Source organism: Chlorocebus sabaeus, chromosome 9, assembly GCF_047675955.1.
Source record: "Chlorocebus sabaeus isolate Y175 chromosome 9, mChlSab1.0.hap1, whole genome shotgun sequence".
In the NCBI taxonomy this organism is placed as follows: domain Eukaryota; kingdom Metazoa; phylum Chordata; class Mammalia; order Primates; family Cercopithecidae; genus Chlorocebus; species Chlorocebus sabaeus.
The window spans coordinates 124,714,149-124,731,628 of record NC_132912.1 but is presented as its reverse complement, the minus strand read 5'-3'; the positions used below and the strand labels follow the sequence as shown (position 1 = coordinate 124,731,628).

General features: G+C 50.0%; 1 protein-coding gene across 12 annotated transcripts in view; it reads right to left on the bottom strand.

The window, feature by feature from the left end:
• The window catches only part of TACC2 (transforming acidic coiled-coil containing protein 2), a 234,174-nt gene that overhangs the window by 166,279 nt on the left and 50,415 nt on the right, over nucleotides 1-17,480 (bottom strand). For 11 of the 12 annotated variants that reach the window (XM_073019412.1, XM_038009634.2, XM_073019410.1 and 8 more), the window contains exon 4: nucleotides 424-5,694. The exons of the other annotated variant lie outside the window; for it this stretch is intronic. In XM_073019412.1, the coding sequence (XP_072875513.1) occupies nucleotides 424-5,694 (5,271 nt within the window). The remainder of the gene's footprint in view (nucleotides 1-423; nucleotides 5,695-17,480) is intronic. 12 annotated transcript variants of the gene reach the window in all.

Genomic DNA, 17,480 nt, shown 5'->3' with positions numbered 1-17,480 from the left:
AAGTTTTAAGTGGCTACTACAAAAAAAATCCCTAGGATAAAGGACCCCCTGCCTAAATAAATCCAGATTCAAAAGCAGATGTATCTGGACTCCAGAAAAACATATGACTGACTATAACCTATCACCTAATAGTGCACAGCCAGTCGGTAAACAGTTGATACTTTTCCAGTAGTTTAAGTTAGATGAATTAAGGAACACAAGAAAAGGAACATAGTCAACAACTCCCAGCCTCCAACCATGGTTCTCACATTTTTCAGAGCCTCAGGACATCCAGAGGAGGTAAGCAGGTTCATTTAGCAATAGATATGGAAAACTCAGCTTTTAGAAAACAACTCGCCTATGTGACTGACTTCTAAACATCAGGCTGGGAATCACCTTTGAAACTGACCACACATTCCCGTGGGAATTTTTCCATTTAAGTACCTGTCAGCGTGGAGCTCTTCTGGAGCCAAATGTTGCAGCTTTGGGTCACGAGTTTCATCAGGTTCTGGAGGTGAGGAGACGCGCACCTTCCCGTCCCCAGCTGGAACGGGGCACTCAGGCCCTGGCTGCTCCTCAGCCTGCTGGGGCCTGGCTGGGTTGTCCCCATGAAGGGCAGCTGTACCCTCCATCCCCTGAGCCTTGTCAGAGCAGGCTGCGTCCTGACAGCTTCCTGGCAGTGCTAAGTCATCAGCCACAATGGAGAACGCCCTCGTAGTACCTGTTTCAGGCAGGTCCCCGGACGCACATGCCTGTGTCTCAGCTGTGCTCAGGGTGATGTCACCCTCTGCTTCCCGAGCAGCGCCTGCCACCTTGCCAGGCTCCAGGGGAGTGTCTGCCACTTCTCCAGTTGGTGGTGCAGGGATGCTCTGGTTGCCCAGGGCATATTGCATTTCCAAAATGCCAGCAGTGACTCCGGGCCTCCTTTTACCCCCAAGCGTGTCAAGGGTCCTGGGCTCACTGTTGGCCTCAGGCACAGTCAAAACCTCCCCCTGGGGAGAAGGGGCTTCCAGGGCACAGGTGGACCTTGGCACATGTCCTGAAACCCCTGTGTGAGCAAAGTACCCGGGACCATCTTCTCCGTGTGGACTGTCACAGGCAGATGTTTCCTGGTGCTGCTTTCCAGAAGGAATTCTGTCTTGGGCCATGGCCTCTTCTCCATGGCTATGGGGAGCCACCTGGAAGGCAGCGGCTCTCTCCACAGGGAGCTCCTGAGTAGCTGCTGGTGAAGAAAGACCTGAAGCTAATTCCTGCCTGGTCCTCCCCGACTGTGAGTGAGCCTGGCCTTCCAGGCCTGGCCAGGCTGCCCCAGGTCCCTCTGGCTTCTCATCTTCCCTCAGTGTGGGTGGGACACCTGCCATCTCCTTCCCCACACTGGCACCTGGCAAGTTCTGCTCCCAGGTCAGCCCTGCTGGACCCAGAAGCTTGTCTGAAGCTGGATCCTGCAGAGCCTGACGGGAAATCTCAGCCTCTCCAGCCAGCTCTTGCTTCTTCTCCACCTGGAGTCGAGCAGCAGGTGCAGGGAGAGGGGTGACATCTACTCCTGGAGGCCCATCTAGAAGCTTCTCTGGGCCCAGTGGCCTGGTGAGGTCTTTACCCACTGTACTTATCCCAGCTCCTGCCTTTTCTCCAGGTTTGGTCACAGCTCCGAGTACAGGCTTCTCGAAGATCTTGGCGATGTGCTCCCTGAAGTCTGGGAAGCCAGCGAGGGTGGCGATTTGCTCGGAGCTTGTGTCCACACCACCTGATGTGCCCTGCCTTGGGTCCTGGGAAGGCTCTCGTATCCTCTGCATGCTGCCCTCTGTCTCTCCTGCTGCATCACCAGCCATGCCCTCCTCACTGGCCTTGGCACCTGCACCCAGAGCTGTTGCTGCTTTCTCTTCCCCTGTTGCCTGCTTGCCCTTGGCCGGAAGTGGCATCCGGTCCAGGCATGGCATGGAGTCCACAGGTCCCTCAGTGGTTCTGGCTTTGGGGCTGCCACTGCTGGCTTGCACTGCAGAGATTTCCCCACCTTCAGCTCCTGGTTGCAAGAGCGGGGCGAGGGAGCCAGCAGACAGCTTCAAGGAGACAGCATTTTCCAAGGCAAGCAGGGGCTCCCCTACAGGACAGGGGCTTTCGCCAGGAGCTCTGGGGCCTGCAAAGGAAACAGCTTTCACTCCACTGTCTTCTGCTCCTTTCTGGGCAGCACTGTCGATATGCAGGTAAGGGGTGTCCGGAGCAGCCACTTCTGGTGGCCCAGACAGCAGGAACTCCTTTGGGTCTAGGACAGCCTGGTGTGTAGAAATATCCATGGTGCTCCTGGGAATCTCATCCAGCTCTCTGGCTAGCAGCAAGGCATCCTGGCAGCTGGCCGTGGGCTGCTCAGCTTGGCAGGGCTCACGTAGGGCAGAGGTAGAAGTTTCCTCCCCGGAGGTAAGGTAGTGCTCAGTCTGAAGGAAGCCACCTCTCAAAGTAGCTTCTCTGGGTTTCTCTGGAGCCTGCTGCTTTCCTGAGTCTCCTGCATCAGCGCTGCCACCAGTCTCAGCAGTCCCCGCTTCACCACCTTGCTCCCCAGCTGATGGGAAACTTGCAAGCAGCTCTGGGGCCTCTGCATCCGAAGTGGTCGGGCACTCCATTTTCTGCTGCGGGGCCGGCACTGGTTGCTGCCTGTCTTCCTGGGTTTCATCACATCCCTCTGTCTCTGGGGCATCCTGGGTGGGTGTGACTCCGGGACTGGCGGGCACCAGGGCTGGCAGGCAGGGAACTGCATCCAGGAGAGCTACTGAGTCAGGCTGACAAGGTGGGGCCTCCCCTGTGTTTCCACTTGCCACCTCCCTCTTACTCAAGCCCCAGAGTGAGGAACAACCATCAGCTGCTTCAGAAGCTCCTGCATCCCTTTGACATGCTTCTTCATGCTGGCGGCCTTCTTCCAAGGCATCAGTCAATGCCTGTTGAGACTTGTTTGGCCCCTGCCCAGTGCAGCAAGTTTCCTTTCTGCTCAAGTTCCCTGCAAGAGAAAAGTCTTTTAAGACATCTGCTGCTGGAGGTGAGACCCTTGAGGACTGACCATCACCATATGCTCCCTCTGGCCGCTTCTCCCCTAGTGCAGGCGACTTCTGTCTCATTGGTGCTGACAATTCTGAATCTTCTGTTGGAGAACTCTCCCAAAGCGTGTCAGTGGCGGATGAAGTTGGAGTATCAGACAGGGTACCTTTGGGGAGTTCACTTTGAAGTTCCGATCCCAAAGCCTGCTCCTGTCCTCCATGAGTGGGCAAGTTCGTATCTTCCTGAGGTTCCACAGGTACATGGATTTGGGAAGAATCTGCTCCCTGGTCCTTAAAACCTGGATGGCTTGGAGAAGTCTCCTTCCCATTTGCAGGTGGCTGGGCCTGCTCCTTGAGCACGTCAGAGATTGATGCCTCTGGGTCTGCCTGGGATGGCTGGAGATGCTTCTCAGAAGACAGTAGGGGCCATTCGGATGCAGCTCCTCTTATCCAGCCTTCCCCATGGCAGGATGGGATTCCCTGCTGATCTTGGTCCAGGATGAGCGCCGTGAGCCCCAAGTCTGCTGCCAAGTTCTCCCCCTTGGGCGGATGTGGCACCCCAGCATGAAATTCCTGTTTCGATGCATCACGCCCCGGCCCACGGGGTTGATCTGGGGGTGTCAGCAAGCCCTCCCCATCACAGCTGCCCATTTTCCTTATTTCCAATGTGCTCTCACCTTCCTGGGCTTTGGGTGCAACCTCTGCAACAGGAGTTGGCAGAAAATCTGATTTTTCTGGTTCTAAAGTCAGGAAAGGCTCCATTCTTCCCAATCCTTCCCTGTTCTGAAGGGTGGCAGGACATTTGGGCTGTAATCCTGACCCCTCCCAGATGGCTCCTTCGGGAACAGTGGGCTCACCAGCTCCATCTGGCACAGGGGGCAGAACAGGGTCCTCCTCACCCAGCTTATGTGGTAGGCCAGATGCATCGGCCTCTGCTGTCTGGGAGTGGGGCCCATCCGTGTGCCCAGCACCCCCCTTTCTGGGTGTCTGTGCTGAGTGTGAGCTGGGATGGTCTCTGCTCTCTGCATCACTGCTTGGCTTTGAAAGCTCATCTTTGCCTACTTCCGGATCACACTTGCTGCTGAAAGCCTCAGAGTCCTCTCCTTTCAGGTTCCCTGGGTCTCCACCGTCAGGCGGCTCTGGGGCTTCCTCCTTTCCTCCAGGGCTGTCACCAGGTGATCTGCTTCCTTCTTTAGCCACGGCTGGGCTTGTGGCATCTTCATGGGCCTTGGCTCCATCCATTGGCCCCAGTGGCCCTCTGGCACTTTCACTTGGTGCATTGGGAAGAGGAGGGGGTGGTACTCCTTGTTGGACCGCGTGGCTTTGCTCCATGTTCGAGTGCTCTCCCCTTTCCTGGGGTGATGGGGCAGGAACCTCTCCAGGGCTCCCTTCTGGATGCTCTCCCTTGCTTCCAAGATCTGATGCTTGCCTCTCCAGTCCCACCAACCCTGCATCCACCACCTCTTTGGCTGCATCTGCAGAAACTGGCATCCCGGCCTTGGAAACTGATTCCCTGGACAATGATCCGGGTCCTTCTATGGCAATAGGAATCTGAGCAGCTGGGAGTGAAGCGAGGCTTGAAGTTGGATGTGCTTCCTCAGTCAGAGTGAGCAGGGAGGGTTCAGGGCTCACAAGCAAACCCCCTTCAGGTCGGCCACCTGCTGCCACACAGACAACTTGACCGGGCTCGGTTCCTTGCATCCCTATCTGTGGGTGACCCTGAACATCACTGGTGTCCAAAGCCTCTTTCCCAGAGCCCCCAGCCCCTGGCACCAGGGCAGGACTTGGCGAGCCCCGGGGCAGCTGTGTGTGTGGCAAATGTGCTCCCACTGGCTGCTGGCAGCTCTCCTGGGAAGCGGCATTCACTTCTGCTTCTGGGACAGCCCCTGAATTGCTCCTAGGGAGATGGCAGGCCCTGAGGAATTCCAAGTCATCTGTTAAATACTGAGGTGGCACCTCCCCTTGGCCTATTACTCTGTCTGAGGCTGTTGGGGCTGGATCTTGTGGGATCAGGGCCTCGGGTTTTAGGGGGGACTTCTCCAAGACAGTTGAGCTTTCTGTGCCCAGCTGGGCTGCAGCAGGGGCCTCAGAGGCCACTTGCACAGAAGCCACCCCCTGCCTGGACTCTGTGGGGGGGAAGCCACCTGCAGCCTCTTTCCCCTGGGACTCTACACCACCAGGCTGGTCCCCCTCTCCACACAGCGGTGCCTTCACTGGCTCTGTGAGGGGTACTGCTGACATTCCAGGTGACTGGTCAGTGCCACTGGAGAAGCAGAAGGAGGATTTCTGTCCCTCTTCCTTCGGTTCTCTCTCTCTTCCAGCACTGGGGATGGCAGCAACCTCTTGGTCTTGAGTAGAGCTGCCCCTCTCAGCGGGAAATGTTGCCGTGACCTCCCGCGGTGCATTTGGGGCAGGTTCCCTCCTGGGGGACTGAGTCTGAGGACCATCTTCAGGTGTCGCTGCTGGACTTGCCGAGCAACCTTCTGGGGCGCACTCGGCAAAGGGCATGGAGGACGAGGGGTGCTCTTGCTCCTGGGGTGGTGGTGGGCTGGGCAGTAAAGAACCTTCTGGCCCCCTGGCTCTCTGTGGGTCCTTCCTTGGCTCAGTCACCTCTGGGGACACAAGGCATGGATCCAGGCTGGCAGAACTCTCAGAAGCAGTGCAGAAGCCTCCAAGCCCAACGCTGCCAACCCTGAAAACATTTAATGTTTCATTGGTTATCATGGATGCCAAGGACAGAGCCACATTGCAGGCAGGTCACCCCCCACCATCCCCACAAAAGGCCACCAAGTGCCCAGACCACAGACACAGCATCCTCATGCAGCTCATTCCTCTCTGTGAGAGCCCCCTGTACCCCTCCCACAACCATTACGCATGCCCTCGTTTCCCCCAAAAACCACTGCAGGGCATCTCAGACACAGTGTGGACCTTCCATGCTGGTCAGCAGTGAATACAGAAATGTGGCAACTCATTTATGATAGTCTAAAATGCGGGAAACCCAAAAAGGTTTTGTTTGTTTGTTTGTTTCAGACAGTCTTGCTCTGTCACCCAGGCTGAGGTACAGCAGCACGACAGCTCACTGCAGCTTCAGCCTCCTCGGCTCAAGCAATCCTTCCACCTCAACCTCCCAAGAAGCTGGGACCACAGGTTTGCACCACCACGCCCAGCTAATTTTTAAATTTTTTGTAGAGATTGGTTCTCGCTATGTTGCCCAGGCTGGTCTCAAACTCAAGCAATCTTCCCACCTCAGCCTTCTAAAGTGTGGGGATGATGGTCATGAGCCACCGTGCTGACAACCCAGAAAGTTGTTAATAAGAGTAAATCATAATAGGGATTTGAACCAGTCCTGTGAAGATTATAGGCCGGTCCCCAGCACCCCTGGGGATCCTTAGATGTTCAGGAAAAAGCACAAGTTAGCAAAGCCAGGCTTTGAAATAAAGAGCGATTCCTGGTAATAGTTAACTTGATTCTTCACATTTAACAGGTGGGACAGTGACAGGTATAACCCAAAAATCATTTCTATTTGGCTATGGAATTTCTGCACATGACCTATATATAACTCTTGGGAGCTGAATCACCTTCATACCCATGTTTGTCTTAACTTGAACACATTTATCTGGGTAATGTGTGGGGAAAAAAATGAAACTCAGGGAACTCGGGGGAACTTGACTCCAAATTTTGGACTTGCTACACAGAACTAACTATCCAGTTATTATAAAATGGCTTATTACATGCTGTATTTGGACTCTATTTGGACTATGTTGCTCAATTCTACACAGTTTTAATGCTGTGCTTTCCACCCCCCCCCCCCCCCACCGCCGAGACAAGTCTCACTCTGTCGCCCAGGCTGGAGTGCAGTGGCCGGATCTCAGCTCACTGCAAGCTCCGTCTCCCGGGTTCATGCCATTCTCCTGCCTCAGCCTCCTGAGTAGCTGGGACTACAGACACCCGCCACCATGCCCAGCCAATTTTTTTTTTTTTTTTTTTTTTGTAGTTTTAGTAGAGATGGGGTTTCACCGTGTTAGCCAGGATGGTCTGGATCTCCTGACTTTGTGATCTGCCCGCCTTGGCCTCCCAAAGTGCTGGGATTACAGGCATGACCCACCACGCCCGGCCAATGCTGTGCATTTTTTAATTTTAAAAATAATATGTGGCCAACACAAAGTTTGGAAAATGTAGAAAAAAAATAAGAAAAAATACTGCTACATGCTTGCCACTTTCAGAGTTCTAGTGAATTTCCTGATTTTTCCTACACAATTGTTTGGGGATATAATTCTTGTTATTTTTACATAATTGTGATTCTATATACTTGTTATGATTATATATATTCTAGTAACAAGAGAAATTCCTCAAGACAAAGCGAACAGAAGTATGGTTTTTCTAAAGCTTTTACCATTTTCTTTAAAGTTATTATAGGGGAAATATCAAAGGGAAATTTAGGGAATCTTTTTGTAACTGTTTGTTACATGCACACATATTCGCACACACATAAGCCCACAGTGTTCTGGATAGGGCTAGTGGAAAGAGTCTGCTCTCAATGTCCACTACCAAAATTCCAGTTTTCCACACCAGGCAGTGCACATGCATCCATACACGAGGGATGCATACAGTGAGGTGGTGAGATGCATTCTTGTTAAATTTTTAAAATATGTGCTATGAACTGAATTGTGCCCCCATTCAAATCCATATGTTGAAGCCCTAACCCCCAATGTGACTGTATTTGGAGATAGGCACTTTAAGGAGGCAATTGGGGTTAAGTGAAGTTATAGTAGTGAGACCCTAATCTGATAGCACTGGTGTCCTTTATTAGAAGAGGAAGAGGCCAAGTGTGTGGCTCACACCTGTAATCCCAATGCTTTGGGAGGCTGAGGCAGGCAAAATGCTTGAGCTCAGGAGTTCAAGACCAGCCTGGGCAACATGGTGAAACCCCATCTCTAAAAAGAAATATAAAAATTAACTGGGCATGGTGGTGCACAGCTGTAAGAGGGGTAGTCCCAGCTACTCAGGAGGCTGAGGTGGGAGGATCACTTGAGCGCCGGAGGTTGAGGCTGCAGTGAGCTGAGAACATGTCACTGCACTCCAGCCTGCGCAACAGAGTGAGACTCTGTCTCAAAACAAACAAACAAAACAAAAAAAGGAAAGGAAGAGACACCAGGAATACATACACATAAAGGAAAAGCTACGTGAGAACACCAAGAGCAGGTATCTTCTGCAAGCTAGGAAGAAAGGTCTTACCAGAAACCAACTCCACCAGCACCCTGACCAGGACTTCCAGCCTCCAGAACCAGGAGAAAATACATTTCTGTTGTTTAAGTCACTCAGGCTGTGGTGTTCTCTTATGACAGCCCGAGCAGACTAATACCATAGACAGGTGGGTATTTACTGCCTATCCTTTCAACATGTTTGAGGTTTCAATTTTTCCAAAATAAAAAGTTGGGAAAATAATAACGGATGAAATTCACTAGGCCTCAGAGCTTTGTGTGGACTATCTCATTTAGCCCTGCCAACAGCTGTGCAAGGTGGGTACCACCCTCGCCACTTGCAGATGAGAACCCTGGAGAACAGAAGCTAAGCATGGATCTCAACGTGGACATCTGATTCCACGGCCACAATCTTCTTACTCACTCTGCTATGCAGAATAAATAAAAACTTCCAAGGAAGGCAAGAGCCTCTTCCCCCAGCCCCATTCCAGCCTGTCTGTCCTGCCCCTCACCTCTGAAGTACATGTGGTGTCATTTGACATCCCTGAAGGAGGTGTGTACACAGCACCACCCCTGCCCTCATCTTTATCTAATGGCTGTTCCTGCACATGGGACATGGGAATGGTGCCTGAGGACCCAAAAGAGAGCTGGCTACTGTCTCAACCAGATTTGCATTTTCTGACCCAAAAGAAGCTGACTAGTTCAAAGAAGAGAAAACTCAGAGGGTAAATTATATAAAACCCTCCAATTCACAAATGGTCACGGAGGACACATGGGCCCATGGAGAGCCCTGGCCCGAGCGGGCTGACATCTGGAAAACTACTTGGGGTTTGGGTAAAGTGTCTTGGCCTGGCTTTCTGGAAAGCACCAGGTCCAGAACGAAACGCGATGTCTCCCCAACCAACGACTTCGCCTCTTCCCCCGCGCCCCCCGCTTGCTCCTCCTCCTCCCCCTCCCTTTGCTGCTCAGCATCTGGACCTGGCAATTTTCCTTGTAACAAGCACTTTACATTTCATTATGTCCCACCCACTAACTGAAGTCAAACAGTTTAGTATGTGATAAGATTAATGGTGTGTAATTCAGAAATGAAGTGCTCCTATTTATATCAGCTTTATCAAGCGGGAAATAAACGAAGCCACTTTCTTGTCCATGCCTCTGACAGGAACTGCCAACTTAGGAGAGTATGTGACTTCCCTTCAGGCTGGCTGAAGTCATTACCATCTGGGATAAGATGATAAATTCTATTTTGGCATCTTGCAAACTTGTGCGGTCTTATCAGGGAGCAACCAGGAACAAATTTTCCATGGAGTATGGGATACACAACAACTCCTCCCAAATAAGAACCCAGACATTGGTTTATTTAGCATAAGCTGGGCACTAGCAATCGCTTTGATTACCCATCAGAAGTAATTTTCAAAGCCAGATTAAAGCTGCTCACCAGGAGCAGATTTGCCTAAGGGCAGGAAAAATTCTAAGAACTGATCTGTTGAGGGCTCTGTGTTAATTGAAGCTTACATAACATCCTTTTATGCTTCAAGATTGAGTTGAAATGTGTGGATAGAGGCTCTGCTCAGAATCCACAGGCCAGCACCCTGGGGACTGGGCAGCCAGCACCCTGAATGAAGCCTTTCACCCTGCAGGGGCACTGCCTCTGTGTGGAGGTCAGGGAGGGCCCAGGGACTACAGCCTCCGTCGCAGACCAGATGTTCACAGTACAGTGAAGGGAGAGGCATGGGCACGGGCTGGCAGGGAGTCATCTGCCACAACCAAGGTCTCAGCAGATGATGGGGACGCAGATGGGTTCTTAAATGCATAGTTCTGGAAACACACACGCGTGCAGTGCTTAAAGGGAGGAAGGAGGCCAGCTGCAGAAAACACAAACATGGCCCTTGCATGACCAGGCTTTCAGGAACTGGCAAAACCATAAAGATGGAGAGTTCCCATGTACTAAACACTGACTCAGGCCAGACCCTGCCAGAGCCTTTTTTTTTTTTTTTTTTTTTGGAGACCAAGTCTTGCTCTGTCACCCAGGCTGGAGTGCAGTGGCACAATCTCAGCTCACTGCAACCTCCACCTCCTGAGTTCAAGCAATTCTCCTGCCTCAGTCTCCCAAGTAGCTGAGACTACAGGCATGCACCACCACGCCCGGCAAACTTTTGTATTTTTAGTAGAGACGGAGTTTCACCATATTGGCCAGGCTGGTCTCTAACTCCTCACCTCAGGTGATCTGCCCACCTCGGCCTCCCAAAGTGTTAGGATTATAGGCATGAGCCACTGCGCCTGGCCTGGGCACTTTTCAGTTACTATTGAATTTAATCCACACAACAGCCTGGTAGAGGGGTGGCCCCAGTGCATACATGAGGACATTTTCCCGAAGAAGTTCAAGACAGGACCCAGGGTCAAAGAGCCACTGATGCAAAGCAAGATCGAGCCCTGTGGCGCTGCCTCCTGTTGCCCTGAACTGGCTACCTGCACCAGCCTCTCACCCGAACAGGTGCAGCAGCCCCTTCGCCCATCCTCTCTGGCCCCCTTCATTCTGTTCTGCCAGCTGCGGCCAGAGCAACCGCTTAGAAATCAAAGTCTGCTCCTGTCACCCCACTGTGGCTTCACTTTGCTCTCAGTTGTGGCCCCAACCTCCCTTTCCTGCCTCATCCCGCAAGAAGCTCCCCAGCCATGCATCTGCCTGGAGCCTGCAGCCCTCTGCTCCCCACCAGGTCGCAGCTCCACTCTTTGCTTCTCAGGGCAGCCTCCCTGGCCTGGGGTCCCAGATCAGTTTCTTTCACAGGCCCACCTAGCGCTAGCCACGGTTGCCGTCGCTGTGGTTGGTGACTGTTTCCCCTACTGGAGTGTAATGCAGGTCAGGCTCTAGTCTCCTTTCAATATCATATCCCTGGTGCCTGGCATATAGCAAACAATAAAATGTTGTTGAATATATGAATGTACAAGTGAATGCAAGGATGGACGGATAGTAGGACGGACAGATACAACTGAACCCAAATCAAGGATACTGAATATACAGAGATGCTCCCAAATCATGGTTGTTTCACTAGAAGATTATGAACATTCTTTTTTTTTTTTTTTTTTTTTTGAGACAGAGTCTCGCTCTGTCACCCAGGCTAGAGTGCAGTGGTGCAATCTCTGCTCACTGCAACCTCCGCCTCCTGGGTTCAGGCAATTCCTGTGTCTCAGCCTCCTGAGTGGCTGGGATCACAGGCTCGTGCCAACATGCCCAGCTAATTTTCATATGTTTAGTAGAGATAGGGTTTTGTTATGTTGGCCAGGCTGGTCTCTAACTCCTGAGCTCAAGTGATCCATCCACCTTGGCCTCCCTAAGTGCTCGGATTATAGACATGAATGAGCCACAGGGCCCAGCCCAGATCACGAACATTCTTTTCTTCCATCAAGCGTAGCATTTCAGCAACTCATTGGTTGAAACCTCTCATTTCACAAATGAGGAAACTGACGTCTAGAAAAGGCAAAGTACTTTTCTAATACGTCTGTGAAACAAAGTTAAGGTAGCACTTCTCAACCACATACCTCTATGCTCACTGGTAGGTCTAGTGTGTCAGGGCATGCACTGCAACTAATTTGTGACTAATTATAAAGTACTAAAGCCTGTGAATGATTTGTTATTTTCATAAATTACTGTAATTCAAAAGATTAGAAGATTTCCTAACATAACATCATCACTGTTACTCGTTGCATTCCGGTGTACTTTCTGGAAAAGGAAAGCCAGGGTAGAATGAAAGTCAGTGGGTTAGTGCAATGGATTGAATGAATGTTTTCCCCTTCAAACTCCTCTTGAAACTTAATCCCCAAACTTAATCGTGTTGAAAGGTGGGGGCCTTTAAGAGGTGAAGGTGATTGGGTTGTGAAGGCCCTGCCCTCACGAATGGGTTAATCCATTCATGGATTACTGGGTTATCATGGTGGCTTTATGCGAAGAGGAAGGGAGACTTGAGCTAGGATGCTCATTTCTTTTACCAGTGATGTCCTGCGCCACCTCATAACTCTACAGAAGCCCTACCAGCAAGGCCCTCACCAGGAGCAGCCCCTTGCCCTTGGACTTCTCAGCATCTATAACTGTAAGAAATCAATGTCGGGCGGGCACGGTGGCTCACACCTGTAATCCCACCACTTTGGGAGGCCGAGGTGGGCGGACCACCTGAGGTCAGGAGTTCAAGACCAGCCTGGCCAACATGGTAAAACCCTGTCTCTACTAACAATACAAAAATACAAAAATTGTGGTGGCAGGCGCCTGTAATCCCAGCTACTTGGGAGGCTGAGGCAGGAGGATTGCTTGAACCCAGGAGGCGGAGGCTGCCATGAACTGACATCATGCCACTGCACTCCAGCCTTGGGCAAAAGAGCAAGACCCTGTCTCAACAACAAAAAAAAAAAGAAATCAATTATTTTTCTTTATAAATGCTCCAGCTTCAGGTATTCTGCAATCAGCAACAGAACACAGACTAAGACTGACGAGCCTCTGAGAACTGCCAACCCAAATAAATGTTAACAAAGGCAACAGCTATGTGGAGCTGAAGGGATTCAAGGACTGAAAGGTGATCCCCAGTTCCCCACATTCCTGCCTGGGCCCTCAAATTAGAGACTTTCCCAACACTTCTGAGCTCTCAGTGAAGTATGATGCTGCTGCCATATTCTTTGCCCCCTTATGGTCATATCCATTGGAAGAGACTTCTCCAAGTGGTGATATGGGGAGAGCCAGCCCCCGTGAGGCCAGTTTCCCCATGGGTGGGGGTAAGGTGTTCAAGGTCGTTGAGATGAGCTACCCCAATGTAGCCCTTTCTCCTCTCGCGGCCATTTGCCACATGACGAGCTCACTGGGGCCAGCCTTCCCCATCCTTCACGGCACCTGCACTGATGCAGCCTGGGACTTGGTGGGGAAGGGTGGTTCAGGCGGCAGTATGAGGATTCCAGTTTTGGCATCCTGCAGCCTAACCTTGCCGTTGATACCATTGACTTTCTTTCTTTCTTTCTTTCTTTTTTTTGCAGCAATATTTATTGTGAAGAGCGAACGAACGAATCTTCCACGGCGTGGAAGGGGACCTGAGCGGGTTGCCCCATAAAGTGGACTTTCTTATCTTTCTCAGACTGTGGCATCTATTTCATAATTAAGAGTATGGTGGAAAGGGTTGTGATTAATTAGCTCCCTAAACCCCAACAACATTTAGGAAGTCAGAAGTGCTTTATTTTCTCACACATTCTGAGGGCTTGTCAAGATCTGAATTGGCCCATGGGCCATGATGTGCTAATGACTTCTTCAGGAGAAGGCAGGCTGAGACCGTGCCCAAAGAAAGGAAATGAAACTCCAGAAGGTTTTCAGTCCTACCCAACATGAAATCAGAATAAAACCAGTTAATTCAGGGACCATGTAGCTCTTCACAGTGATACAGCTAAGCTTCTGTGGTCACCTGGTCAATTCACTATCTTTATTCCTGTCCTCGGCTTTGCATATTTTTCTCTCCATCAATCGTAAGTCTAGTAGGCAAGGTGCTGTGTGGTTGTGAATGGTCAGAATTCTCTCCAGCACTCTATTCCCTTTATTTGACCCACTCCCAACTTTCTCTTTTTTCCCTTTTCCATCCCAAGCTGAAAAGACTGCTTAAGAAAGTCTCCTCAAGAATTTCAGTGATTGAGCCAACTCAGATAAATCATTCTGCATCAATTATTAATGACTAACGAAAGTTACATAGGATATGCCCTCCATAGTTTATAACTCTATGCAGGGTTTTTAAAAACTAAACTCAGTGCTTCTCATAATATGATTGCTAGATGTGTAAGAATGAAGCTTCTTAGGCCGGGCATGGTGGATCACGCCTGTCATCCCAGCACTTTGCGAGGCCGAGGCAGGCAGATCACCTGAGGTCAGGAGTTCAAGACAGCCTGGTCAACATGGTAAAACTCCGTCTCTACTAAAAATGCAAAAATTAGCTGGGCGTGGTGGTAGGCACCTGTAGTCCCAGCTACTTGTGAGGCTATGGCACGAGAATTGCTTGAACTTGGGAGGCAGAGGTTGCCGTGAGCCAAGATCGCGCCACTGCATTCCAGCCTGGGCAACACAGCGAGACACTCCATCTCAAAAAAAAAAAAAGAGGCCAGGCACGGTGGCTCACGCCTGTAATCCAGCACTTTGGGAGGCCGAGGCAGGCGGATCACGAGGTCCGGAGATCGAGACCATCCTGGCTAACATGGTGAAACCCTGACTCTACTAAAAAACACAAAAAAATTAGCTAAGCGAGGTGGCGGGTGCCTATAGTCCCAGCTACTCGGGAGGCTGAGGCAGGAGAATGGCGTGAACCCAGGAGGGGGAGCTTGCAGTGAGCCGAGATCACGCCACCGCACTCCAGCCCAGGAGACAGAGCAAGACCCTATCTCGAAAAAAAAAAAAAAGAATGAAGCTTCCTCTGACGAAAGAATGCGGGAAGCGCTAGGTGAAGTGTGGTTAAACAAGCTTTTCCACTGCAGGACTTCTCAGAGCCTTTGAGAAACCATTGTGCCTTGTGAGTCAACAAGAAAATACATACACACTGTTTCCCAAATTTGTTTCTTGGAAACCTTCCTTTGCCTTTTTCTCAGTAGAGCTTTTAGCAGGATGATGGGCCACAGAACACACTGTGGAAAGCACAGCCTTACATCAAAAGAAGAATTGGTAAGGACATTTCAGATGCCTTTGAGAGGACAACATGGATAGTTTTCAAAACACACTGTTCACCTCTCCCCTCTCCCGGGTAGAAACTGCTTGTGTCAACCAGGAAGATGGGAACTGCTCTTTTGTGTCTCAGAGCAAGGCCAATTCAGGTCTCTGAACACACGGAGTTCTCAAACCTTCCCAAGGTAGGATGTCTCCTTCCCCCGTCCATGGTGGGACCCCCGCTCCCCTTCCCGGGGCTGCATGCTACTCTCCAGGCCCTGTGTACAGACACTCAGTACCTGCCATGGCCTCTTGATTTGTTTATTTGTTTCCTACTAGGATCCCCCCAAGGTTAGAGTGAGCTCATCTCACTCTATAAAATATATAAAATATACATTTTTTAAAATATACATATTTTATTATTTATTTATTTTGAGACAGAGTCTGTCACCCAGGCTGGAGTGCAATGGCATGATCTTGGCTCACTGCAGCCTCTGCCTCCTGGGTTCAAGTGATTCTCCTGACTCAGTCTCCCTAGCAGCTGGGACTACAGGCCCGTGCCACTACGCCTGGCTAATTTTTTGTATTTTTAGTACAGACAGGGTTTCACCATGTTGGCCAGGATGGTCTCAATCTCCTGACCTCATGATCCGCCCTCCTCGGCCTCCCAAAGTACTGGGATTAAAGGGGTGAGCCACCACGCCTGGCCCTCATTTATATTTTTATGTCTTAGTCTAGCACTGGTCTATGCTCTGTTGAATGAGTGACTGAATGATGGCATACATAAATAAGTGAAGAAATACATTTTTTAAAACTGACAGTTGTATTGCCATGATAACTGCTCACATAGGTTGACACCTGCACTGTGGGAGGCATCACCTATTCCAGACTTTGGAAAAGGAATTTATATTCTAAGTGATCCATGCAGAAGAAGGAATTCTCATGTTAATAGGAGAGAAAAACTGCCATGTCTTCACAGTGATAACGTAGTATTCCACAGAGAAAGACACCTCCTCAGAAACTTCTTTACAACCCTAGTACACTGCGTCCACTTCACACACATGGTTCCAACTTGTCCAAACAACGCTCCCCACACAGAAGCCTGGAAGCCCACTGACCCTAGCAGGACAGACAGACTTGGCTTCGTATTTTTAACCCGGTTTTATCTTCGCTGTGCTCATTCTTCAATAGAAAACAAACAAACAAAAAATCAAGTATGTGATGCCTGAGCAATCCAGGCAATAGATGACAGAAAGATATGTGTAGGTTCTAAAGAGTTACTGGGGAGCTGGGCATGGTGGCTCATGCCTGTAATCCCAGCACTTTGGGAGGCCAAGGCGGGCGGATCACAAGGTCAGGAGATCGAAACCATTCTGGTTAACAAAAATACAAAAATTAGCCGGGTGTAGTAGCAGGCGCCTATAGTCCCAGCTACTCCGGAGGCTGAGGCAGGAGAATGGCGTGAACCTGGGAGGCGGAGCTTGCCTTGAGCCGAGATTGCAACACCGCACTCCAGCCTGGGAGACAGAGCGAGACTCCATCTCAAAAAAAAAAAAAGTTATTGGGGAGATCAACATATGTATGGGGGTATGGATTAAATCCCAAAGTATCCTACCCAAGTCATAGGAACTTTTTTTTTTTTTTTTTCTGAGACAGAGTCTCACTCTGTTGCCCAGGCTGGAGTGCAGTGGTGCGATCTCGGCTCACTGCAACCTCTACCTCCCGGCTTCAAGAGATTCTCGTGCCTCAGCTCCCTGAGCAGCTGGGATTACAGGTGCCCGCCATCACGCCCAGATAATTTTTTTTTTTTTTTTTTGGTATTTTTAGTAGAGACAGGGTTTTGCCATGTTGGCCAGTCTGGTCTCGAACTCTTGACCTCAGATGATCCACACGCCTCGGTCTCCCGAAGTGCTGGGATTACAGGTGTGAGCCACTGTGCCTGGCCTCATATGAGCTTTTATATGACTTCAAGGTCAGGTGCCATTCCATTCCTGAGAATCCATTATCCAGCATAGTGTGGGGATGGGGACAGGCAACTGAATTTCAAAGAAAATTCAAAAACTATCTTTTAACCAATTTTTTTCAGCAACCCTCTCCTGGGGTCCTAAAAGTCAGCAGAATGACCCCATTTCATGATTCCCAGGCTGGCTGCTGGAAGGGGCTGCTGCTGAGCTGTTGACACCAGTACTCCCCAGAGCCAGTATGAACCTGGCTTTCTCATCTGTCTGCTGTCCTTCAAATGTGTCTAGATAAAGTCATGCCAACGACATTCTGATATAATAATTTCTGATCATTCAGACTTTTCTTAATGATCAAATACCAAAAATAAAACTACTATCCCATAAGAGAAAATATCTGTTTTTATTCACAATAAAGATCTTTAAAACTTGAGTAAGCCCAAATTAAGGGATTTGGTAGAATATTTACTTGAGTATAAACATTTTCTTAATTTTAAGTTAAGCCCTTGCTAGTGCTTCATAGAAAAATGCAAATGAGAGTTCTGCTTGTATAGCTAGATTTTGGTGGTGTTTTTATGTTATTTTGACACCATGAGGATATTTTGAACAACAAAGAGTGGTAAACATATTTTTGTTATATCCCTTCTTTTTTTTTTTTTTTTCCCAG